Source organism: Myotis yumanensis, unplaced genomic scaffold, assembly GCF_028538775.1.
Source record: "Myotis yumanensis isolate MYYU_CA2020_CCGP unplaced genomic scaffold, mMyoYum1.0.hap1 SCAF_1, whole genome shotgun sequence".
NCBI lineage: Eukaryota > Metazoa > Chordata > Mammalia > Chiroptera > Vespertilionidae > Myotis > Myotis yumanensis.
In genome coordinates, this window is record NW_027223752.1 from 59452037 (window position 1) to 59478042 (window position 26006).

General features: G+C 40.5%; 1 protein-coding gene and 1 pseudogene across 1 annotated transcript in view; one reads left to right on the forward strand and one right to left on the reverse strand.

Moving 5' to 3' along the window:
• Positions 1 to 971: 971 nt before the first annotated feature.
• LOC139000533 (U6 spliceosomal RNA) lies at positions 972 to 1062 on the reverse strand (annotated as a pseudogene).
• Positions 1063 to 5700: 4638 nt separating this feature from the next.
• The window catches only part of PRTG (protogenin), a 124574-nt gene continuing 104268 nt past the window's right edge, over positions 5701 to 26006 (forward strand). The window contains exons 1-2 of the mRNA XM_070404461.1: positions 5701 to 5791; positions 8014 to 8316. Of these exons, the coding sequence (XP_070260562.1) occupies positions 5701 to 5791; positions 8014 to 8316 (394 nt within the window). The remainder of the gene's footprint in view (positions 5792 to 8013; positions 8317 to 26006) is intronic.

The following is a 26006-nucleotide window of genomic DNA, read 5'->3' on the forward strand; positions in this document are numbered from 1 at the left end:
CAAGTGCTGTTCAGCTATCACCATGGATGGTTCACTTTGGCCCGAGTGTTGAATATATATAGGAAAAAATTGACTAAAAATTTGTAATTGTAGATTGGGGTCAGATTAGGGCGCCATTAGAATTATGGAGTTTAGTTGTTTAATTAATACTTTGGCATTTTACAGGCAAATGAGGGGGCAGTGAAAATTTCTGATCAAAAGAAAAACTTAATCACAGACAAATTAACCTTGTAGTAGCAATAAAAATGAATCAGAGATGGAAAGATTGCACGATTTTGGGGAAATGTGTTGAGAGCCTATTCTAATGCAATGGCTCTGGTGAGAGGTACTAAGAACAGGAACATGGGCAGTAACAGGAGAAACTGAGTGGAGAACAGATTTCAAAAGATTTCAGAGAGAAACTTGGCAACATAGGAGTGAGGGTGAGGAGATGCTTCAAACAAATGTTATCTTGCATAATCCCTTTAACATCCAATCAATATTTCTTCATAAGAATATCATGAGCTGTGCGTGGTCAAATTTTTGTTGTTAATCCTCATGGAGGATATTTTTTCCCATTGATGTTAGAGAGAGTGGAAGGGAGGGGGGAAGAGGAGAGAGAACAGAGAGAGAAACATCGAGATGAGAAAGCCACATCAATTGGTTGCCTCCCACACATGTCCCAACCAGGGCGGGGAACCTGCAACCCAGGTATGTGTCTTTGACCAGAATTAAACCCGTGACCCTTCGGTTCATGGGCCAACATTCTAACCATTGAACCACCGGTCAGGACTCAACTGTCTTGTTGAAATAAAAATGTGTTTGCTTTTCCATTTTCCTTGAACTACCCTGATCTATGTATTCTTTTTCTTTCTTTTTGTAAAAAAATATTTTTTATTGATTTCAGAGAGAAAGGGAGAGGGATGAGAGAGAATCATTGATCGGCTGCCTCCTGCACACCCCACACTAGGGATCAAGCCCACAACCCAGGCAAAAATATGAAACACTTCACGAATTTGCATGTCATCCTTGCTAATCTATGTATCATTCCAATTTTAGTATATGGGCTGCCGAAGCAAGCACTGGTCTATGTATTCTTAGCAAACATGGGTTTCTGCCTTGTTATTACCATCACTGCTTTTCCTATGGATTTACAATCCACTTTTTAAAAACTGTGGTAAAACAACACACAATATAAATTTACTCTTAACAATTTTAAGTATACATTACAGTATTGTTAACCATATCCAAATTATTGTACAACAGATCTGTAAAACTTTTTTCTTTTTAAAAATATTGCTGAGGAGTATTACAGATATCTCTCAAAATTCCTCCCCTCCCTTAGCCCCCCTCCTCCCAGCTCCTGCCTTCACCACACTATTGTCTGTGTCCTTGGCTATGCATATCTATAATAATCTATATACATAAAAGCCTAAGCGACCATTACGATCAGTTGACCAAACGACCAGTTGCTATGATGTGCACTGACCACCAGGGGCAGATGCTCAAAGCAGGAGCTGCCCCCTGGTGGTCAGTGCATTCCCACAGCCAACCTCCTGTGGCTGGCCAACCTCCCATGGTCCCTCTCCCTGGCTGGCCAGCCCCGATTGGCCCCAATCAGCCCTGATCACCGGCCAGGCCGAGGGACCCCACCCGTGTACAAATTTGTGCACGGGTCCTCTAGTAAAAGCATAATATGCTAATTAGACCAGACATCCTTCCAGACATCCTTCCTTCCAGACAAAGCCACAGCAGGTGGGGGCCGCGGCAGAGGCAGCAGAGGCCTCTGGCCACAGCGGGCAGAGGCCAGGGCCAAGGCCCTTGCATGAATTTCGTGCATCGGGCCTCTAGTATGTATGTAAGTTCTTTGGTTAATCTCTTCCCATCTCTACCCCTGTTCTGAGATATGTCAGTCTGTTCCATGTGGAACTTTTTTCGTCTTGCATAACTGAAATGCCATACCCTTGAACCACAACTCCCCGGCAACCACCATTACACTTTCTGTTTCTATGAGTTTGATTACTTTAGATACCTCATATTAGTGGAATCATGCATTACTTGTCTTTTTGTGACCGACTTATTTCACAACATAAGGTCCTCAAGGATCATTCATGTTGTAGCTAGCATACAACAGGACTTCATTCTCTTTTAGGGCTAAATAATATTTCCTTTTCTTACCCATTCATCTGTTGATGAACATTTAGGTTGTTTCCACAATTTGGCTATTGTGAATAAGGTTGCAATCAACATAGATGTGCAAGTACCTCTTTAAGATACTATCTTTTAAATTATTTTGGATATTTACCCAGAAGTGGGACTGTAGTTCTATTTTTAATTTTTTGAGGAATCTCCATACTGTTTTCCACAGCAGCTGCATCCTTTTTCAACTCATGAAAAATTACCACCCTTTTTAAAGTTAAACCTTTTCAGAATGTTTCTGGTGGCAACATTCTGATAGCTCATCAGTGAGTACTTTCTGGAATTACGTGATGATCATAGCATGTGATCCTCATCCAGGGCCTGGCCTTCTAACCAACATAGTAGGATCTCAATAAATATTTGTTAAATGAAAACAAACAACTCCAGACTTATGCTGCGTTTTCTCAATCCATAAAACCAGGTAATTAATGTTTAGGGGTCATAATGCTTGAAGATCATTTAGTACAGCTCCATAATTTGATGGGTAAAATTATGTGACTTTCCCCGCCCAAAGTTGTGCCAGGAGACGTGAATTTATTTAACAGAACCCAATTCCTCCCCCCGCCCCCCCCGCCGCAACCTACCCTCAGATTTCAGCTCTTTTAAAAAGCTATATAGGCTCTCCTCTTTTCAGCCTGAAAATAATTGTCCTTGTTTTAGAATATAAAAACAAAATAGAGCTTAGGTAGTTATCTCAATGAGATTTATCCTTCGAGGGGGCAAGTTTGGGAGTTTAAACACCCAGGCACTTCTACCCCTTTCAGGACTAGTTCAGGGACTATTCAAAGAAGTCATCAGCGTAGCCACCAATCAGAATTGACTCTTAAAAACTTGAATATTTAAAAATTAAGCCAACTCTGAAAGGATAAAGATTTGTCACTATTGGGGATATTTACTTACTGAATTATGATGGTTCCTATTTATAGAGCTTGCACCAGGTACTTTCCAAGCATTATATTATGTCACAGCAGCTATTGCTATTATACTTGTTGCAATTAAATAGAAAAATTTTGAGGGCATAATAACTTGTCTATGTCACACTGAAATTTGAACTGTAGTCTGACAGACACCAAAATCCATGTTCTTAACCACCTCAGTGTGGTTACCTCAGTGTGGAGCATTCGAGAACCGGGAAACAAGCCTCGAAGTGGCGTATGCAGCTACTACATCATATAAGAGAGGTATTGTACATGAAAGGAAATGTAATTGTCCGAGAAGACATGTACTGTGTTACTTAAAGAAGTATGCCATAAATTCTGAAGCCAAAAGTAATAGGTGTTTAGAAAAAAAGAAAGGAAGGGAAGAAAAAGAGAAGTTTAAATTAAATTATTTAAATATAAAGAACAGAAAGATCACAGTAGGAAAAGCAAAAGCAAAAAACAAATCGGAAGGTGTGGGATTCTATTTCCCTGTTACCATTTACAATGAGTGATCTTGGGTATACTACACATTTAATAATTACATCACCAGAATAAGGTTTTTGCTGCCCAACATGGGACAGTAAATACATCAGAAAAGTTTGTTAAGTCACATTACATTATATATTATTTATGTTACACATGTTATTTTATTTCATGTTAGATGCAATGCTGTCTTCTTCCCCTGTGCAACTCAAGGTCCAAAGCCATTGCATTAGAATCAAAGTCTCCTACAATTAATTGAAATGTTAAAGAAAAGACAAAGTGGCAGGTTAAAAAAAAAAAAGTTCTTCCCTTGCTGTTAGCGCATCCCTCCCCTCCTCCAGCCTTTATGCTTCTTATTTATTCAAGAAAGAGAGCAAAAGAGCATCTTACTAGCCATTCTTATCCAGAAAATATGAGCATTTGGGTCGACTGAAAGGGAACAGGGAGAAGGGGGAGTCAAGAGGTAAAAGAATGTCATACAGTTTTTAAAAACCCAGTTTAGTGGCACCCAGGAATATAATTTCGTGTAAACTTGACTTATCAGGTATTTAAAACATCCTTGTAAACGTTTCATTTGATTACTTCTAAAGAACCTTTATTCTGATGCTTAAAAATAGTTTAAATTCATGTAAATTTTAAGTAAGACTTTGGAGGCAATAGAGCCAAGATTTTACTGTCTTCCATGCAGTTAAGCAGAAACCGTTTAGTAGACTGATCCTTTTTACAGTGAGCTTCCAGCAAGGGTAGTGCTGCCCTTCTAGCAGATGTTCTAAAACTGTTGACCCCCGCCCCCCCACACACACACATTTTTTTTTTTCATAAGGAGGATTTTGTCTTAGTGACAAAAACTAGCTTTCTGCCAGCACTTTTCCTTAAGGTGAGCTTTTAGCCTGTACCCTCATCATGTGCCATAGATTTATAGATTCCTGTGCCATTTGCTAATCCACTTGTAACGCTATGATCCACATGTTTGGCCATCGGATTACATTTGTAAAATGTACCTTCTCAGTGCTCTTGTTATGCCTGATTTTAAGAGATGTGAACAAATTCACAACACTTATGTCTTCCCCAGTCACTTTTACCTCTGACCAGGTGGTCAGGCTAACAAAGCCTAGTTGCCCAGACCTAGTCGCCCAGAGAGTCTGAGAATCTCCAACTCTTAGGACAGGGTCTTTTGTATGCACAGTTCTCACGACTCACAGAACTTGGACTGACTCGAGAGAGAATAAAACATCTCCCCAAAAGATAATGCTTCGCTTCAGGGCTCGCAGGAGATGCTTTTAATCAGCGCTGCCTCTGATGGGGGCAAGGAGGCTAAGAACTGTCCCCACACGTGGGGCTTATCGCCCGGGGATGCCTCCAGTCTCGCGGACAAATCTCTGAAGTGGGAAACGGCCAGTTCCCTCCACAGGGCCCCAGCGTGAGAGAGCAGCGGGGGGATGGGCAGGGGCCATCAGGGGAGAAGTCTCCGGCCTTTCCCCGTCTCTCAACACCATCCCTCCCCCACCCCGCCCCCTCCTTCCCTGAATCCTAAACAAGCCGGCGGGAGAGGGGCCCCGGGGGCAGGCTGGCCGGGAGGCTCGGCCTTTGTGGCTCAGCCCTCGACGGTGGCGGCGAGGCAGAGGGGGCGGGGACGCGGGCCGGAGACCCTCAGCCGGGGCTTGACCCCCAGGTGCATTGTCCGGCGCGGCCCGCCCCCCTCCCCGGCCGCGACCCTGTCGCCACGGCACCCCCCTCCCCTCCACCCCAGCGTCTCCCTCCGCCGGCCGCGCCGACTTCGCGGTGCCCAGACCAGGGGCCAGATGTAGAAAGTAGTCCGCGGGCCGGCAGCGGCGGTGCTGTCCACTCCGCGCCCCCGCCCCCCAGCCGCCGCCTCACTCCGCCCCCAGGCCGGACTCTCCGGGTCCCCCGCCTCCTGCGAGCGGGTGTCCGTGCGCCGGCCTCGCCGCAGCGACAGACCGAGACCGGGGCGAGCCGGGCCGCGCCGCGCCACGCCGGTGCCCGAGCGGGAAGCCCAGGCTGCACGCGTCCAGCCGCGCGCGGGGAGCTGCGGAGGCGGGGGCCGGGGGCGGACGACGGCGGCGGGGCGGCGGGGAGCATGCCCGTGCAGCCCCGCTGAATGGCGCCTTCTCTGCGACCCCTCGCCCGGCCGCGGCCGCCGGGGATGCTGCTGCTCCGCGCGCTCCTGCTGCTCCTCGGCTCCGTTCCAGGTGGGCGCGCGTCCTTCTGCGCTTCCGCGCCTGGGGGGCGCGAGTGGGCTGGGCGGAGGGGGCGAGGGCTGCGTGGCGGGGGCGGCGGGGGCCTCCGCGGTGGCGCTGACCCCCGGTCCCGGTCTCTTCCCTGCCGCCGGTCGGGAGCGGGGGCTGGAGGCGCGAGGGGCCGGGGGGCGCGGGCAGGGCTGGGGGAGCCTCTCCCAGCGCACGCTCCTCCCACGGCGCTGCCCCTGGGCGCGGGCTGCGGCGCGGGGCGCCCGCTGTCCACTCGCGCCCCTTCCTCCTCGCGCCATTGTCCGCGCTCCGGCTGCGTCCTCGCCTCTGCAGCCCGCCCGGCCCCCGCGCCGCCCGCCTGCCCGCCGCGGCCGCACGTGGCTTTATTTATATTGTTTCCTCAGTGGCGGACTCACCACGCAGGGGGCGCCGGGGTTCCGCTAGGCTATCTGGCTTTGCAGTGGGGACTCCCCCACGTTTTGGGGGGTTGGTGGAGGGGGAGAGAAAAGGTACACTCAGCGCCCAGGTCGGCACCCCTAGAGCCCCCACTTTCCAGCATCCGGATGGATGGAGCGGTAGGGGGAGACGGGAGGGGTGGAACTGGAAAAAGAAGAGGGTTCGAAGTAGCGTGGCGGATTTGTGTCCCCGAGGGGATAAAGGGACCCGAACCCGAGAGGGGAGGCGTCTAAATAGGAGTTACTGCTCGCAGCCAGGTATTTTGGGGCAGGGCCTGAGGGGTGTGCGACCCTGAATAAACCCTCCAAACTCCAGGTTAGCCGTGCGCCAACTTTGGATGAACTGATTTTTCTTTTGTGTCTGTGTCGGTTATCCTCAAAAGAGATAAAAAGTGTAAAGTGGATGCGGTGGTTGGGGGTGGGAGAAGTGTTCAGGCGAATGGGTGGTTTTATTTATCTGCAGGTTACAAACCGCGGACTTACTTTTTTTTTTTTTTCCTTTTTCTTTTTTTCTGGAGGAGTTAGTTTTCTGTTAGCATGAGAAAAGGATCAAAGTGAGATCTGACTCGCAAACACAATGGGCGCCTTCCGGAGTGGCCCTCCAGCGCGCGGGGCAGTTAGGGTCGCTCGCTGCGCCCTGGGCGCACATTAGCAGTTGTCAGCCTGGGTGTGGGAGCGTGACCAGGGTGGGAGGTTCCCGCGGACCGGCCCCGCTCAGAGACAGAGACCAATCCCGGAGATTTGTACTCAGGGGTTCAAAACAATCAGGAGGAAGATGAGACGTTTCCTCCGAACCCCTAACGTTCTGCTGGGGGGGGGGGGGGGGGGGCGGCGGCGGCGGGGGCAGTCCTTATGCAAGACTTTTAGCCTTTGCATTGAATGCAAGAGGTGACAGGGTATTAGGTGGTCCTAGGATCCTGGAGGGGAGAGAGGGCAATCTGTATACCTAGGATAAAACCTTCCTCTGCTCTGATAAAAAGCGTACTGGTTGATTAAGCAATCTCTTATCCCTATTAGACAGTAAGGACCAATTAGTCACGCATTTTTTCCCAACAGTTGGCAGTTCCAAAAAAAAAAAAAATGGAATAAAAGTTTCCTAATCCGATCACCCACTGAGTACAAGCAGCAAGAGTTACCAACTTTTCAAAGTCAACTTGTCTGTCCTTTAAATATCTACCTGACTCTGGAGACATTAAGTAAATGGGTCTCTTTCCAGGAGAGGAGACAGAGGCCTTGCTGTGAAAGGGCAGATGTAAAAATGCAAACTTGTAATTTGTCACAAAAGATAAACGCTCTTCTCAAAGGGGTAGGTGCCAGGGCTCCAAAAACACTTCAAGGGGCAAGGAAATAAACTTGCTTGTTCACAGAGTTGGAGTTTTGCTAATGATTTCTTGTAAAATTAGACTTTTACGACTTACTCTGTTCAAGATCTTTTTGACAAGCTTGTAAAAGTAGCAAACAGCTTGTGCTCAGGAGTTCTGATGATTTTGAAACTCTAGCAAGAAACTTGAGAACAGAATTCTTCCAAGGCATAGGCGTTATGGAAATCTTCCCCATGCTTTTAGTGGAGATGTTGTAAAAGGTGATATTTCTGATTTGTTGAAAAGGCTTGCTGAAACTTAGATGGTTTATTAAGATGCTTGGGAGTTAACTAATATGCTTTGTTAAACTTTGTCTTAGTACACCCTGAATATGTGTTTTACAATTGTGTGTTAAGAAATGATGTTATACCTATAATTCTGGACATACCTTTCCCCCTTTTCATTATAGGAATGTGGTGCTTTAGCGAACTGTTTTTTGTAAACGAACCACAGGATGTAACTGTCACGAGAAAGGACCCAGTCATGTTAGATTGCCAGGCTCATGGAGAAATTCCTATTAAGGTCACATGGTTGAAAAATGGAGCAAAAGTGTCTGAAAATAAACGGATCCAGGTTCTGTCTAACGGCTCTTTATACATCAGTGAGGTGGAAGGCAAGCGAGGAGAGCAGTCGGATGAAGGATTTTATCAGTGCTTGGCAATGAACAAATATGGAGCCATTCTTAGTCAAAAAGCTCATCTGACCTTATCAAGTAAGTGTTTAAGTTCTTGATTGTTTTACATTTTTTCATTGCTCTATTCTGATTATTTTTTCAGCTCATTTATATGCTAATCTTAAAGTCATACAAACATTAGGAATTTTCCTGGAGCTATTAGTTGATGCCAACAAAAGGCATGCAGAAAAATCTGAGGGGGGAGGGAATGTAAATTCAACTGGAGTGATTGAGTACAAAAGTTAAATTAGGTTTAGAACACCAAAACCTGTAGAGGTGGCTTTATGTAAATTTGAAGTGTTTCTCGGTGAGGAGAGTTGAGAGTGAAAGTTTGGCTAACACAACAACAGTCCTAAAAATCGAATCTTTTGTAAAAGAATAATTGAATTTTAAAAATTACCAGCAAATCTTTCTGCTTTGTAAATCTGGAGTGCTAAATCTTTCTTATAGCTCAACCTTCCATTGCTCTGACCACTTTAAGATCACCCATGTTGCTTTTAATTGTAAGCGAGGGCATTGGTCAGTAACGCTCAAGCCTTTGAAGTATTCCTAGTCTTTTCCTGCTGAGAGAGAAAGAGATTAAGGCCATTTCCATATTATGCCTAATGGACTTAAACCAGATCTGCTCACCTTTTTCCAGTTGTCATAAAGTTTGCTGTCTAATGATTTCCTTTGTATTAACAGCCCCATCAGATCAACCATCTGTCCAGGAGATCCATTGCTTGGAGGTTGACCTGATGACTGTTGGGTGGGTGTAAAGATAGGTCCAAGATAGGGTACTCCTTGTTCCCACTGAGGCTTTCCACCTCTTCAGGTGATCACACACTGCAGCACAGCACTCAGCATTATAATAGACCATTTAAATCTTAAAAAAACAACCACACAACTGTACCTTTTAAAAAGTTGTACAGGCATCCTACTTAACATGCTTTTGTTGATCCACAAAAAATAGATTCTGCACTATACTTTCAAACTGATCATTTAAAAGATGAACGATAGGAACAGGGAGCTCTTGACATGAAGGCATAATCTTTAGGAAATAGTTTCTTCAAAGACTACACAGTTGAAATTTAGGGAGCTATTGGCAGGGGTTTCCTAGGTGATCTTATTGTAACTGTCTATGGCCATATTAATGTCCGATTCATTTAGCAGTTTATTTTATTTATACAATAATTGTAGGAAATAAATTGCAAGCAAAGATATTTTTATATTGAAATATGCCAGAAAAGTAGAGAAGTTTCCAATTCTAGTCCTCTCCCCCCAAGAATAGCATAAACCTGAGAGAATTTCTTTGTTTGCTGTAATCATTGGCCAGTAATTATTTGTGTTGTTGCTGAGTAATGGTTTTTCTGTGCAGTACTGTTCTCAGGAGAGTATGCTTTTTCTATTATGTTCTCTTCATTTAACTTTTGTCTAATGTAGAATTGTTTTTAGAGAGCTGTTATTTTTCTTTTTTACCGGGTTTGAGAAATCTTGTGTTTTCAAACCCAGAAACTGTAACTGGTATTACCTTGCCGGAGAGAAGAAGGACAAGATGGATAGGTGGAGGGGGGTGGGTGGGCCTTGAGAAGATGAGGCATTTGTCATGACCACAAATTATTTCCAGGACCTCCTTGGAAGCCTGACCGGTACCCAGAAATACTATGAACGCACACAGAGCTTTCAGATTTCATAGTCTGAACAGTGTAATAAATGTTAGTAACAGCAAAACACATGTTAGTATTGGATTTTTTTTAGTATCTTTATAAAAATTTATACTAAATATTTAATTACCTGTGAGTCATTTTGAAGGTTCCTGTGAAGTAGTTTTCATATTGTAAATGCCAAAAACTTTCCAATGGAACTGTTGAGAACATTGCTTTGCTATTAAATATCAACCTTAGTCAGTTATAAGGACCCCTCTTTTCATATGCGTACATTTTATTTAACTCTGAGGAGATATTTTGCTAAGAAATTGCATTTAGCATTATAGATTTAAAATAAGAAATGCATAGTGGGTTTAGATTTTTCTTTAGAAATACGAGGTTTCTTAGAGATTCCGAACTCACCAAATAGTTCTGATATCTAAGAAGCCAAGCCCAATGGTGTAGGCTCAAATGACTTTATCCTGTGTTCAGGGTAAAGCTATAATACATATTAAACAGGAAGAGAATAGGCATTAAGTGGACATTCTGGATTTGTGTGTGTGTGTGTTTTAACCTAGTTCTCTCCTAGTTATTGATAGCAGCAGGGTGCAAGTATGTTCTTTTTCTTTTCTGGTCAATGATTTTGTCAGCAAGCATTGCTTCAGAGGTGTAATAATACAGCACCTGGAAATCTAAAACTTTAATCTGGGCAAGTTTTAGAGTTTTAACACACAGGCAATCAAGTCTTGGTTTCTGAACTTAGGAACTAGAAGCTGAAAGTTGCACTCTAGGCAAGAATTCCATTATTCATGTGTAAATTAGGAATTCACAGGGTTAAAAGGTTAGAAACTGGCCAGGATGAGGTTTACCCTTGTGATAAAGAGCAGATGACCCTCATTCATTGGCCAAAGCTTTCATGTAGCTCTTCTGCAAAGTTAGCTATTGCCACGAATTGTTCTTGAGGAATGCAGAAATTCAGATGCGAACAGGCCTTTCCTTAAGTGTCACTGTGGAGCCTTATCTCCCAAGCACATCAGAGCCTGCTTCAGGGACATGGTTCCTCCCCAAAGGCCTGGAGGCTTTGCTTTCCTGTTGTTCATCCAAGCACAAAAGAATCTGTCTCATTTAGTTTATCTAAGGCATCCCATTTTTAAAGGAAAGTATAGGGTTAAAGTAATATTTAGTTGTTGTTGTTTTAAAGGAAGGTAATCCTTTTTTATTGATAGCCGGTTTAGCTGTTTTACATTTTCATGTAATTGGAACAGAAAGGGGAGTGAGGTGGGAGACCCTTTTTTCTGGTTGTATACAATAGTAAGAACACAAGATTAAACTGTTTCCTATAAATTTCCATATTTTAAACTTTTGGCAAATCAAAATTTCACTTCCATGGGTGCGAAGTCTTCACGAGCTTCTAATGTTTTAGAAGTAAGAAATAACGTATGGACATCCTGATGTTTCTTGAATTCTCAATGCTGAAGTAAGATAAATTTCATAAGAAAGCATTAGTGTGGTGAAACGGTCTCATATTTCAACACGTTTAAATTAAGATAAGAGACATTTGAGAGAAGTAAAGGAGGAGGCGGGCTGTGTTCTGTGATGTGTAAAAGGCTGGCTGTAAGCTAGTGATTGAACAGGAAGCTAGTTGTTTATTTCCTTTCCATAAAAGGTGGAAATTGAAGTTTTAGGGTAGAGGGAAAGAGAACATAAAGCTGGCTTATATTTTGTAGGTTTTTCAGGACTGTTCACTTGGATGGAAAATAATTTTTTAAGTGAGCATTTATTTGTAGCTGGAAGACCATAGGAATTTTAACCTGATGATGGATTTTTTTTTTTCTTCAAAAAGTTGGGATTCGTTTTGGCATTCCTAAAGTTGTTGTTGTTTTTTTGTTTTGTTTTGTTTTGTTTGGGGGGGGGTGTCCATTTCTATAACTTTAAAAGGATGTCGATTGTTTATGAATAAAATGTTTGTCATTCAGTTTAAATTGAGATTAAACGTGAATTTTATTTTTTTGAATGAGATTAATGGAAAACTGTTCTGTGAGTGTGGTTTCTATCTTAAAGAGTAATATATAAATTATAGCCCAAAGTTAATCTTGAAATGTGAAGTTAAAATATATTAAAAACATTTATTAAAGATTCGTATTAAAAAGAAAGAGGGTGGGTAGTATATTGAAAGGAGAAAGATAAAAGCTATAAGACTGTTAGTCAAAATTTTGAATTTTATTAATGATCTTGGAGCCAAGATTTTGCTACATTGTCACTTTTTTATTGAGATTTGTACATACTGAAAAGGACAGAATGTTTCCTGTGTGCATGTTCACCTCAAATCATGCCTTCATTCAAGAGCACTAACACAAAAGTAAAAGGTCATTTGATTTTGGAAAAGTAAGACAGAGCTGAGGTATTTAGAGACATCAATTTAGCAATACTGTAGGTAAGGTTCAGCTTTCTGGGATCCAAGAAAAATTATCTTGAAAGAGAGGGGGTATGGTTCAAAAGTACATGTTTAACTTAAAAACTGACCATCTTAAAACTGCCTAAGCTAATTCAGGGAAGTAAAAGCACTTATGGTTCTGCAGTCTTATTTACAATGACACTTGGTTCTTAGAGTCTGTCTACTTAAAAGGTTTATCAGGTACCTGATAATCACTGGGTAATGGAACCAGTTTTTCCCACTTTGCAGTTGATTAGTGAGGATCATTTCTCATCTTCAGAAATGTGTAACACTATCTTACTGTTTATCACAGTTGTTGGAAATTTTATTTTTTAACAAAGCAAAATCCACTGGGGGTGGAGTTATAACTATATATGTGTGTGTGTGTGTGTGTGTATATCTTATATATATTTGTTTATTATATATATTTATTATATATATATTTGTTTATATATATATATTTATATATATATTTGTTTATTTTGTTTCTGTCCAGCTTTTTAATGGAATTTTGGAAGGGCATTTGGTATGTCCCTCTTTTTGTCAACTATCGCTGATGATTCTAGAGAAAGAGTCTCACTTAGAGCAGTTGTTTGCCCAGGGATATGATATCATTGCTCCTGAGTTTAACAGCTGGGCCTATTGATGAAGTCCAGAGCAATTTAAAAGAATAGCAAAAAACAAATCTTTTAACCAGGGTTTTAGGTTGAAGGAGTTTTTCAATTAATAAATAAATGCATTTGAAGTTACTTTTTTGAAATCCCTCACTAATATTCTTGACTACAAATTTGAGAGATGATGTTTATCCGTCATAAGCATAGTCACTCAGGATTGATTACTTTCAGCTTTTAAACTGGAAATTACTATTTAATTTTTAAAATTGATTTTAGAGAGGGGGGAAGGTAGAGCGAGAGTGAGAGAGAGAGAAACATCAATTTGTTGATCCACTTATTTATGCATTCATTGGTTGATTCTTTTTTAAAAATATATTTTATTGATTTTTTACAGAGAGGAAGGGAGAGGGATAGAGAGTTAGAAACATCGATCAGCTGCCTCCTGCACACTCCCCACAGGGCATGTGCCCACAACCAAGGTACATGCCCTTGACCGGAATGGAACCTTGGGACCCTTGAGTCCGCAGGCTGATGCTCTATCCACTGAGCCAAACCGGTTAGGGCCATTGGTTGATTCTTATATGTGCTGTGACTTGAGATTGAACCCACAACCTTGGCATATGGGGAGGATAGTCTAAACAAATGAACTACCTGGCCAGGGCCTGACAATTAGCATTTATATGAAAAATAATCAATAGTGTTGAGTGAGTCAGTTTGTTGAGGGTCATACTTGAAGCCACTATGATTTTTTTTTTTTTAAGAGAAATCCTAAAAATTGTACCCCAGATTAAGCTTTCATTGTCAGCACTATTTTAATACTTCTGGGAGTTTGTAGTGTCCAAACTTTTTATAGAAGCATTTTTTAAGGTTATTTAAATCTTGGTAATTAAGAGAGGAAGAAGACACAGTTGTAATCATTGCAGCAATATTGGCAGTTGCTCTCACATGGTATTCTGCACAAAATAAGCTCACAGTCAAGAGTTGACAATGGTGACGTGCAAAAAACAGTAAAAATGTACCAAATTACCTTCAGTGGCTGTAATTCTGAAGCCAAGTGAATTGCTGTAGGGATATGTATTGCAGAGGATAAAGGCATCATCCTCACAAAGGTTTCTGACACTAATCTGACAAATACTTTCCTGACTTTTATATTCCCTGTTTCTTTTCTTTAACCTCTGATTCTCCAAAACTGCTTTTGATGAGCTTTAAAAGTCAAATTCTTATAGACTGAGCAGAAGGCATGAATTAAAAGTGTTTGTTTTCTCAGTTTCTGGAGGGTTTGCCCTTTTCTTGGGTTTATATATCTATATTTTGTAAGCTGCTTTTATAATGGCTCGATTAATTGACTGTTGGAGAATGCAATCATTGTTCAGGGTTCTGGTTTCAAACTTGTATCCTCACTGGGTTTAGTTCTTTGGAAAGGAAATTTTTTAAAAAATTTCACTTTGTGAAACTACAGTAATTCCTATTTAGAACACTATGAGGGTTTTTAAAAAAATGATTCTGCTTTATATAGACTACTTTCTCTAAATCAATTTTATTCTTTTGGAATATTCCTCCAAAATAGCCTTTTTATTGTTTTGTAATATTTTTAGTACTGCTAAGAATGGGTTTTCTACTCCACCAACACTTATCCCCCCTCCCCCCAAATAATAATAAAATAAAGTAACATAAAGAAAGAAAAAAATATTTCCTGTGGATTACATTTTCTGAGTTTCTCAACCTTGGTGCAGATGACATGTGGGGATAGCAGTTCTTCATTGTGGAGACCGTTGGGTGCAGCGTAGCAGCATCCCTAGCCTCGACATACCAGGTGCCTCATCTCAGTTTTAACAACCAAAAAAAAAAAAAGTGTTTTGGAGGCAAAAATCAGCCCTGGTTGAGAACCACTGATGTTTCTGAAAATAATAGAGAACTTATTTCCAAGTCATACGGTAGTCATTAGTCATTTTAACAGTTTCTGTCTTTTGCTTGATATTTTACTTGGTATTAACACTGCTAAATGTATTTATTAGAGAAGCATTTACTATTTTTAAGTATTGCCAAGGAAGCTAGATTTTTTAAAAAATGTGTTTGGGTCTTTGTCTGAGTTGGAGTGATATTGTCTCTTTACCCTTTTTTCATACTCATGGTACATTGAAAATTATTAAGAGTCCACCCTTCTGTAGTTCCATTCATTTTGATTTTAATATTTTAGCTCTTTTAGGGGGGATATCTAGTCTAAGAGTAAATGCAAATTTCATTTAACCCTGATTATGCAGCACCTTTTATTTTCTTGATGTGATGGACACCATGGTTGAAAAGATATGAGAAATCTCCATGTGTGGTAAATGTTAAAGAACATCTATTGTGATGCTCTGCATGGAGAGAAGTAAAACTGTATGTGATTAACAGCCCAGAGAATAACATTTGCTGTGTGGTAGGTGATTCGTTAGGTGAATGATTAACAGAAATCTTTTCAGCTAATTCAATGGCACCATAGACTTATTTTGGGCAGAAGCAATTTAGCTTCCTGCAGATAACGTTGTAAAGATAGTGGCGTCTTGAGAGGGCATCAAGGGGTGACTAAAGGGAAAATAAGTAGACACTGAAGTATATTAATTAGCATATAGAAAGTTGCAGGGAAATTTTTGACTGGTTATTATTGAAATATTGTCTTAGATTACTTATTAGTAGTGGGCAGGGATTTCATAGTCTTCCATCTTTCCCAAGATATCACTCTTTGTATGTACTTCTGTTTTGGTTAGTTATTTATGCCAGGAAAAGTTATGAATGTTGCTACCTGTAATTTACCACCTGTAGAGGCCAGTAATCACTGGTGGCCCAACTGGCAAGTTGAGATGGATGAAAGAGGAAGTGGAATCTTTGACGAAGTGGCTCTAATGCTGAGCAAGGCTAACTGAACCAACATATGGTATCCTGTGTTCTGCTCCAAAAAACCCCCAAACATTTAGAGTAGAGCAAATCATCAGTTAGTTCAAAATAAGAGGAGAATGCACATTTTCTCTAATAATTAGGAAAATAGTATCTATGTCAAAATAGAATTTTAATGTTCTTGAGTTCTTGTAGTCATTTCATAAAGACATTATGAAATTGATAACTGCCAATATTTGGTAAATCTTCTTAGTGCTGCTGTATTTTTTATTGAGTTGTTGGGAGCTGCTGTGGAAAAGCAGAAAGAATAACAAAAAGGAGAGCCAGGCGTTAATTTCTTCTCCATTGCTGGTGACTTATATGACTTTAGACTAGGGGTGGGGAACGTCCGGCCCATGGGCTGTATAAGGCCTGAGAAATCATTTGGTCTGGCCATGCAAGGCATTAGGGGTGAGTTAATTAAATGTTGGACCAAATGTAGCAGGCTAATTTTTAAGTTAATACTTTTGTATGGCCCATGAATAATGTTATATAAATATCTAAATAGCCCTTGGCAAAAAAAAGCCAGCTTTAGCCTAATCATTTAGTTATCCTGATCCTTGTCCTATCTGTAAAAATGGGTAGCTGGCCCTAGCCAGTTTGGCTCAGTGGATAGAGTGTCAACCTGTGGACCAAAGGGTCTTGGGTTCGATTGCACGGTTGCAGGCTCCTCCCTGGCCCAGGCCCTGGCCGGGGAGCATGCAGGAGGCAATCAATGTGTTTCTCTCACATCATTGTTTTTCTTGTTTTTCTCTCTCTCTTCCACTCTCCCTAAAAGTCAATGGAAAACTATCCTCCCCGGTGAGGGTTAACAAAACAAACAAACATACAAACAAACAAACAAAAAATGGGTAGCTGGAAAAATAGGGGGATGGATGTTGAACAACATAGTGTCATTGTAGTTTTAAGTAAATGGCCAATAAATGATGTTTTTATTATTTTTATAAGACTTATGTCCAATCACATTGCAAGAGAACCATTTAAGTCATTGAGAAAAAAATTTTAAAGCTTGGCCTTTATTTAACTTGGTACTTTTAAGAATTCATACTTTAGTCGTGAACCTTAGGGGGATCTGCTTTTGGAGAGTGGGAGATCTTAAATCTATGTGATCATTTGAACCAGTACTATTTTTAAGAGCCTAGAAAAATAAGTTACTTTGTCTGAGACTGGGCAATTCAGGATAGTTGTGCTGCTTTGAAGGTTGTCATTGTGTCTGAAAGTATAACTTTACAAATAGATGTCTGGCTCTGCTAATAATTAATTGTGTATCCTGATGTTTATAAACCCGGTGTTTTAAAAAAAATAGTGCTGATTTCATGTTAAGAGTTTTGCTAAACTCTCCTGAGGATGTGTTTTAACAGAAGTAGATTATGCAGGCTCTACACCACTGCCACCAATTCTTATTAAGAAAGATAAGATTTAATCCCCTCTCCCCCAGCTTTCAAGCTGAATTAGCTTGAGTCCCTCCGATTGGATTTACAGTAACTTCAACTAAAACATTGACCTCAGTATAGAAATATAATAGGAAAAAATGCTTTGATGCTGGTATTGCCATTTTGGATTTCTTTTTAACGGAGATTGAGCTACAGCTTTTCTTACAGTTAAATGTGTTTACTATTTTCTTAATAAAAAGAATTTACTTTTTATATGTTCAAGAAAGCCACATTTTTATGCTCTCACAGTAATACTTTTAAAAAATTGATTTGAGAGAGAGGGGAAGGGGGCAGGGAGGGAAATAGAGGCGGCGGGGTTGCGGGGAGAGATTTATTGTTCCACTGATTTATGCATTTGTTGGTTGATTTTTGTTTGTGCCCTGATCGGAGATCGAACTCACAACCTTGGCAAATCGGGATGACACTCTAACCAACCTAGCTACCCGGCCAGGGCTGACAGTGACTTTTAGCATAGTGTTACGTGAGGGACGAACTTCAGTAAAACAGTATTACCAAAAGTTTTACCAAAGGGATTTTTAAACTTATCCCGGTGGTGAAATATGATTTCTTCAAAGCCTGCAAGTATCTTTACCTGGATGATTTACATTTTTAGAAATCTGTGATGATTAATACATGAAAGAAAGTATATAGACAGAAGAAACTTTGTGAAATTTCTCTTTTGTGAAGTTTGTCAAGTTTAATTTTCAGTTCACCAGGTGTCAGTTAGGAAGCTCTGCTATTCAGGGAGAGAATTTTACTGTTTAGCAGGGGGTACCATCAGAAATCATAACGGGACGCACAGCTGGTCAATAGAGAAGTGACCAGTTTCTTACCACATTGGAATTGACTACCATTCTTTATTGGGACAGAAAGAAGCTGACAGTCAGAAGTTTTATTCTGTTAAACATCTTTCAGAAAGGGTTGCCATTTTAAAAATTGAAATAAAAGAGAAACAAAGAAAATACATCATTATTTTCCATTGATCTTTAAATTTTTAAATACTTGTTAAGATGCTAGTAATGAACATTTTGAAGAGAGAAGCTTAGGATTCCCTAAAAGTTATCCTATAGTCAGCAGAGAGTCCTTGTTCCCTAGTTTGACCTGCAGTGTTATTCTGCCTTCCTTTAACATGAGTAAAGATCACGATGTGCAGTTTTAGAGATTACTGTTTTGCAAATAAGGAATATGAAGCTGGAAGGAGATAACTGCCTTGCTGAAGGGCACAGCTACTAGATCTGGGGTCAGAGCTCAGGTTTGCTGTTCCTAGTCATGAATTGGCAATGCTCAAATAAAAACTTTCTGGTGTGTATTGTGGGGAAATGTATCTTTCTATCCTATATATTGAATGACCAATATGCAAATCAACTGAACGGCAGAACGACCAGTCACTATGACGCGCACTGACCAGGGGTCAGATGCTTAACGCAGGAGCTGCCCCCTAGTGGTCAGCGTGCTCCCACAGGGGGAGAGCCGCTCAGCCAGAAGCCCTGAGCCTGGCTCATGGCTGGCGAGCGCAGGGGTGGTGGAGGGAGCAGGCCTAAGCCATCAGTCGGACATCCCCCAAGGGCTCCCAGACTTTGAAACCCCCGACCTCAGGCCAGGCTGAGGGACCACTCCCCCTCCCCCAAGTGTATGGTTTTCATGCACCAGGCCTCTAGTATTCAAATATATCCCATCAAATCCAGAATATAGAAGAGAGAAGGGTAATAAAACTGACATTAAAGACACTTCTTAATATTTATTTCAAAAATATGACTTTAGCCCTGGCCGGTGTGGCTCAGTTGGTTGGAATATTGTCCTGTACACCGAAAAGTGGTGGGTTCGATTCCTGGTAAGGGCACATGCCTAGGTTATGGGTTCAATCCCCAGTCAGGGCATATACAGGAGGCTGCTGATTGATGTTTATCTCATATTGATGTTTTTTTCTCTCTCTCCTTCCTGTCTCTCTAAAAAAATAAAGCATGTCCTTGGTGTGGATTAAATATATATATATCCTATCTAATAAAGAGGTAATATGCAAATTGACCATCACTCCAACACACAATATGGCCACCCCCATGTGGACACAAGATGGCCTTCAGGGGAGGGCAGTTAGGGGTGACCGGGCCAGCAGGGGAGGGCAGCTGGGGGGGAGGGACCAGGCCTGTAGGAGAGAGCAGTTAGGGGCGACCAGGCTGGCAAGGGAGGGCAGTTGGGGGTGACCGGGCCAGCAGGGGAGGGCAGTTGTGGCGACCAGGCCTGCAGGGGAGGACAGTTAGGGGCGACCAGGCCTGCAGGGGAGGGCAGAAGGACATCCCTCGAGGGATCCCAGATTGGAGAGGGTGCAGACTGGGCTGAGGGACACCCTGCCCCCCCGCCCCATGCATGAATTTCGTGCACCAGGCCCTCTAGTGTGTGTGTGTGTGTGTGTGTATATATGACTTTATCATTGTGCAACTTACCTTTTACTACTTGTATAGGGTTTTGTTGTTGATGATGTAATAAATAGGTGATTTTGAAATAAAATTGCTAATGTGTTTCAATTTTTATTGCCCTTAACACCTTGAGGAACTAATTTTCTTGCCTATAGCCTCAATGTAGGGAGAGAGAGCTCCAGCCCTTTTAGAGGCTCAGCATTTGCTGATATATCTGTCCAGATGGAAGTTGGCTATAGAGCAGTGATTTTCATTGTCTTGTTAAATAGAGCCTGCAATGGAATGAGGATACCCCACATGTCCCAGTTCTCCCCTCTCCTATTCCTTGGAACCAATCATTTAATTTCTGTCTCTGTAGATTTGCATGTTATAAACATCATCATGCAAATGAAATCATACAATATGTGGACTTTTATGCATTACTTCTTTTTAAAAATATATATATTTTATTGATTTTTTTTTTACAGAGAGGAAGGGAGAGAGAGAGAGAGTCAGAAACATCAATGAGAGAGAAACATCGATCAGCTGCCTCCTGCACATCTCCTAGTGGGGATGTGCCCACAACCAAGGTACATGCCCTTGACCGGAATCGAACCTGGGACCCTTCAGTCCACAGGCCAACGCTCTATCCACTGAACCAAACCGGTTTTGGCTATGCATTACTTCTTGAACTTAGCGTAATATTTTCAACGTTCATCCATATTGTAGTATGTATCAGAACTTGGTTCTTTTTTATGGCTGAATAAGATTCCGTTGTATGATATACCACATTTTATTTATCTAGTCATCTGTTAATGGACACTTGGATTGTTTCCATCTTTTGGCAATTGTGAATAATTCTGCAATGAACATTGGCATACAAGTACTATTATAGGTGGAAATTCAATTGTCCCAGCACTATTTGTTGAGGGGGCTATTTATTCCTCATCGAATGGACTTGGCACTCTTGTCAAAATCAGTGGGCCATAGATATATAGGGGTTTGTTTCTGTACTCTATTGTATTCCATTGATATATATGTCTACCTTTATGCCAGTACCACACTATTTTGATTATTCTAGGTTTCTAGTTTTTTTTTGTTTTTTTTTTTGGTGGGGTGACATTGCTTAATAAGATTATACAGGCTTCAAGCGTAGATTTCTATGATAACATTATCTGTATATTGCATTGTGTGCCCACCACCCAAAGTCAAATCATCTTTTGTTACCATATATTTGGTCCCCTTTACTACACCCCAACCTCTGGTAACTACCTGTGTCTAGGAGTTTCAGTTTTATATCCCACATATGAGTAAAATCATATGGTTCTTAGCTCTTTCTGACTGACTTATTTCGCCTAGCATATTATTCTCAAGGTCCAACCATGTTGTCGCAAATGACAGTATTTCATCTTTTCTTATGGCTGAGCAGTATTTCATAGTATATATGTACCACATTTTCTTTATCCAATCATCCATCAAAGGGCATGTTGGTTGTTTCCATGTCTTGACCACTGTGAATAGTGCTGCAATGAACATAGGGCTACATATATCTTTGCAAATAAATGTTTTCAAGTTTTTCTAGCAGATACCCATATGGTAAGTAACGTCTTAATTTTTTGAGGAACTGCCACACTGTTTTCCATAGTGGCTGTACCAATTTACATTCCTACCAGCAGTGAATGGGAGTTTCTTTTTCTTCACAACCTCTCCAACACTTGTTATTACTTATCTTGTTGATAATAACCATTCTAATAGGTGTGAGGTGGTATATCGTTGTTTTGACTTGTATTTCCCTAGTAGCTAGTAAAGTTGAACATCTTTTCATATATCTGTTGGCCATTTATATGTCATCTTGGGAGAAGAGTCTGTTCAGGTCCTCTGCCCATTTCTTAATTGGATTGTTTGATGTTGAGTTGTGTGAGTTCTTCATATATTTTGGATATTAACCCCTTATTGGAGCTTTTGTTTGCAAATATCATCTCCCATTCAATTGGTTGCCTTTTTGTTTTGTGGGTGGTTTCTTTTGCCGTGCAGAAGCTTTTTAGTTTGATACAGTCCCATTTATTTACTTTTACCTTTACTTTTCTTGCCTTTGAGGTCAAATTCATAAAATATTCTCTAAAACCAAGTTCCACAGGTCTAGTACCTATGTTTTCTTCTATATAATTTATTGTTTCACATCTTACATTTAGGTCTTTGATCCAGGTTGAAGTTTGTACATGAGGACTTACTGCAGTCTAGTTTCACTCTTTTGCATGTGGCTTTCCAATTTTCTCAGCACCATTTATTGAAGCGGCTTTCTTTTCTCCATCGTGTGGTTTTTGCTCCTTTGTTAGAAATTTTTTGCCCATATACATGTGGTTTTATTTCTGGGCTCTTAATTCTATTCCATTGGTCTTTGTGTCTGTTTTTCTGCCAATACCATGCTGTATTGTTTATCATTGCTCTGTAGTATACTTTGAAGTCAAATAGTGTGATACCTCTGGCTTTGCCCCCCCCCCCCGATTACTTTGGCTATTTTGGGGTCTTTTGTGGTTCTGCACAAATCTGATGATTTTTTTGTTTTATTTCTTTAAAAAACGACATTGGCATTTTGATGGGGATTGCATTAAATATTTATATTGCTTTGGGTAATATAGACATTTTAACTGTGTTGATTCTTCTAATCCATGAACACAGAATATCTTTCAGTTTCATTGTGTCTTTTTCAGTCTCTTTTATAGTGTTATTAATAATATTAGGTCTCCCAACCCACAAAGTGTATCTTTTTACTATTTAGGTTTTTATTTTCTTTCAACAATGTCTCAGAGTTTTCAATGTACAAATTTTTCACTGTTTGGGTGAAATTTATTCCTAGGTATTTTATTCTTTTAGATACTACTAGAGGCCTGGTGCACGAAATTCATGCACGGGGCGGGTGGGGGGGGGGTTCCCTCAGCCTGACCTGCACCCTCTCCAATCCGAGAGCCCTCAGGGGATGTCCTACTGACAGCTTAGGCCTGCTCCCCATGGTTCTCTGCTGTCTGCGGGGCCCGCTTGGCCACTCCCAGGTCACTGAGGCTACGGCCAAGCAGGGCCTGCTCTCAGCAGTTGCCCCCCAGGACTGGAGGACTCCAGTGGGGCTGAGAGGACTGGACGCTGCCATCTTTGTGTTGGAGTGACAGTTAGTTTGCATATTACTCTTTTATTAGATAGGATTGTAAATGGAATAGTTTGCTGATGTTTTGTATAAAGACAACAACTTTATGCATGTTGATCTTTTATCCTGAAATGCTTCTGAATTCATTTATAAGCTAAGCTATAGTAGCTTTCTTGTAGAGTCTTTGGAATTTTCTGTATATAAAATCATGTTACTGGTGAATGAATAGTTTTGGTTCTTTTCTTCCAATTTGGATGTCATTTATATCTTTTTCCTACCTAATTGCTCTGGCTAGAATTTCCAGTACCATGTTGAATACCTTACACTTTCTGTTCTTAAAGCAGAAATATGGCTATTATCATTGCAAGGACGGCAACATCTGATGGGAAAGTGCTTATGTGTGGTACATACAGGGTAATAACAAGGTTTACCTCAAGCAGTTTTGCAGAACTTGTCAGAAGTCTTACAACTTTTACCAAGTGGAGAATATCACCTGTTAAGTAAATAAATGTTTGCATTTTGTGTGTTTGGGTAGTGGTAGAGAGTGTTTGTTAGTGTAGTTTCTTTAAGATATTTCCTAAAAGAGGCTAGGTTTCCAGGTTTTTATTGCCTTTTGTAGGACTTGTGGAAATAATACTCAACTGGGAAATAGGGCCCCATTGAAAGTTCCTTGAGCCCTTGAAAATCTTGGTCATGTTAACCTCTTTCAAGACTGTTACCTCACTTGCAATATGGAGGAATGTTTGCTTCACCTGCTACTCAGAGTCTAATGTACTGGTAAGAGAAAGAAAACTGAAAAATAGAATACTTTCTCACAAAAAATTACAGGGGAAAAGCTTTCTGTCTTTTACTATCAAGTCTGATGTTAACTGTGAGTTTTCCTAAATACCCCTTATTATGTTGAAGAAGTTCCTCTGTTTCTAGTTTTCTGAGTGTTTTATCATGAAAAGGTGTTGGATTTTTTTAACCTGTCTTTTCTGTATCAATTGAGATGATCATATAGGGTTTTCCTTTGTTATGTTAATGCTGTATATCACATTGATTTATTTTCTTCAGATGAAGCATCTTTGCATTCTTGGGATAAATCCTATTTGAGCAGTATAATCCTTTTGATATGATGTTGGATTCAATTTGCTAGTAGTTGTTGAGATTTTGTATCTATATTTATAAGGATACTAGAGGCCCGGGGCACAAAATTTGTGCACAGTGGGGGAAGGGGGGCCCATCAGCCCAGTCTGCACCCCTCTCCAATCTGGGACCCCTTGGGGGATGGCTGTCAGTTTCCCTCTCACAATCCAGGACCACTGGCTCCAAACCGCTCGCCTGCCTGCCTGATTGCCCCTAACCCCTCTGCCTGCCTGCCTGATTGCCCCTAACTGCCCTCCCCTGCTGATCTGATCGCCCGTAATTGCCCTCCCCTGCTGGCCTGATCACCCCTAACTGCTCTCTCCTGCCGGCCTGATCACCCCTAACCGCCTCTGCCTCAGCCCCTGCCACCCTGGCTTTGTCTGGAAGGAAGGCAGGATGACTGGAAGATGTCCAGTTGACCCAACCTAATTAGCATATTACCCTTTTATTAGTATAAATTGGTCTGTAACTTTCTGTTTTTGTGATGTCTATCTGGCTTTGGTATAAAAAATTACTTAGGAAGTGTTCCCTTCTCTTCTATTTTTTGAGGAAGAGTTTGAGAAGGATTGATGTTGATTCCAATTTAAATGTTTCATAGAACTCACCAATGAAACCATCTGGTTCTTTACTTTCTTTGTAAGGAGGTTTTTGAATACTGATTCAATAGCGTTATGATTTTCAGTTTCTTCTTGAATATTAGATAATTTGTGTGGTTTTAAAATTTGTTCATTTCATTTGGTTATCTAATTTGTTGGTGTACAGTTGTTCATAATCTCTTACAATCTTTTTTTTTTATTATTTCTGTGAGATTGGTGGTAATGCCCCCAGTTTCATTCTTTTTTTAGTTATTTGTGTATTCTCTCTTTTTTCCCCTTTGTCAGTCTAGCTAACGATTTGTCAATTTTGTTTATCTTTTCAAAGAACTAATTTTTTTGTTTTGTTGATCCCCTCTATTGTTTTTTCTATCCTCTAATTCATTTACTTCCACTCTAATTTTTATTTTCTTCCTTTTTCTAGCATTGGGTTTAGTTTTTACTTTTTCTATTTCCTCGAGGTGCAGTTTATGTTATTGATTTGTGGTCTTTTTTTTTTTTAATGTAGAAATTTACAGCTACAGATCTTCTTCTAAGCACTGCTTCCACCGAAACTCTAAGTTTTGATATGTTGTATTTTCATGTTTGTTTGTCTCAAAGTATTTTCTGTGTGTGATTTCTTTCTTGACCAATTGGTTAAGAGTGTGTTGTTTAATTTCCACATAGGTGTGAGTTTTCTAGTTTTCCTTCTGTGCTTTTACTTCTAGCTTTATTCCTTTGTGATTGGAGAAAATTCTTTGTACGAATTTAATCTTTAAAATTGTATTGAGACTTGTTTTGTGGCCTAACATATGATCTATCCTGGAGAATATTTCATGTATATTTGAAGAGAATGTGTATTTTATCTTGTTGAGTAGAGTGTCTTCTGTGTATATCCTTTAGATATTTCTTTTTGGTTACCACAGAGATTACACTTAACATTCTAAATTTATAACAGTCTAGTTTGAATTGATGCCAACTTAACTTCAATAATATGTAAAACTCTGCTTCTATGCAGCTCAGTTCTCTTTTATGTTCCTGTGATATGTTAGATCTTGTGTTCCCAGTAATATAGATTTATAATTATTTTACACATATATATTTTAATTTATGTAGGAAATAAAAAGTGGATGTACAAACCAAATATACAGTTATGCTGAATTTAATATTTGCCTATTTAATTATAGTTACTAGAGATCTTTATTTCTTCATATGTCTTTGAGTTGCTGTTCAGTGTTCTTTCATTTCAACCCAAAGGGCTCCCTTTAATATTTCTTGTAGGGCAGGTCTAGTAGCAGTGAGCTGCTTTCACTTTTGTTTATCTGGGAATGTTGTACATTCTGTCTCATTTCTGAAGGACAGTTTCACTGGGTATAGAATTCTTGGTTTATAGTATTTTATGTCACTTTAAATATGTCATACCACTGTCTTCTGGTCTCCATGGTCTCTGATGAGAAATCAGCTGTTAATCTTATTGA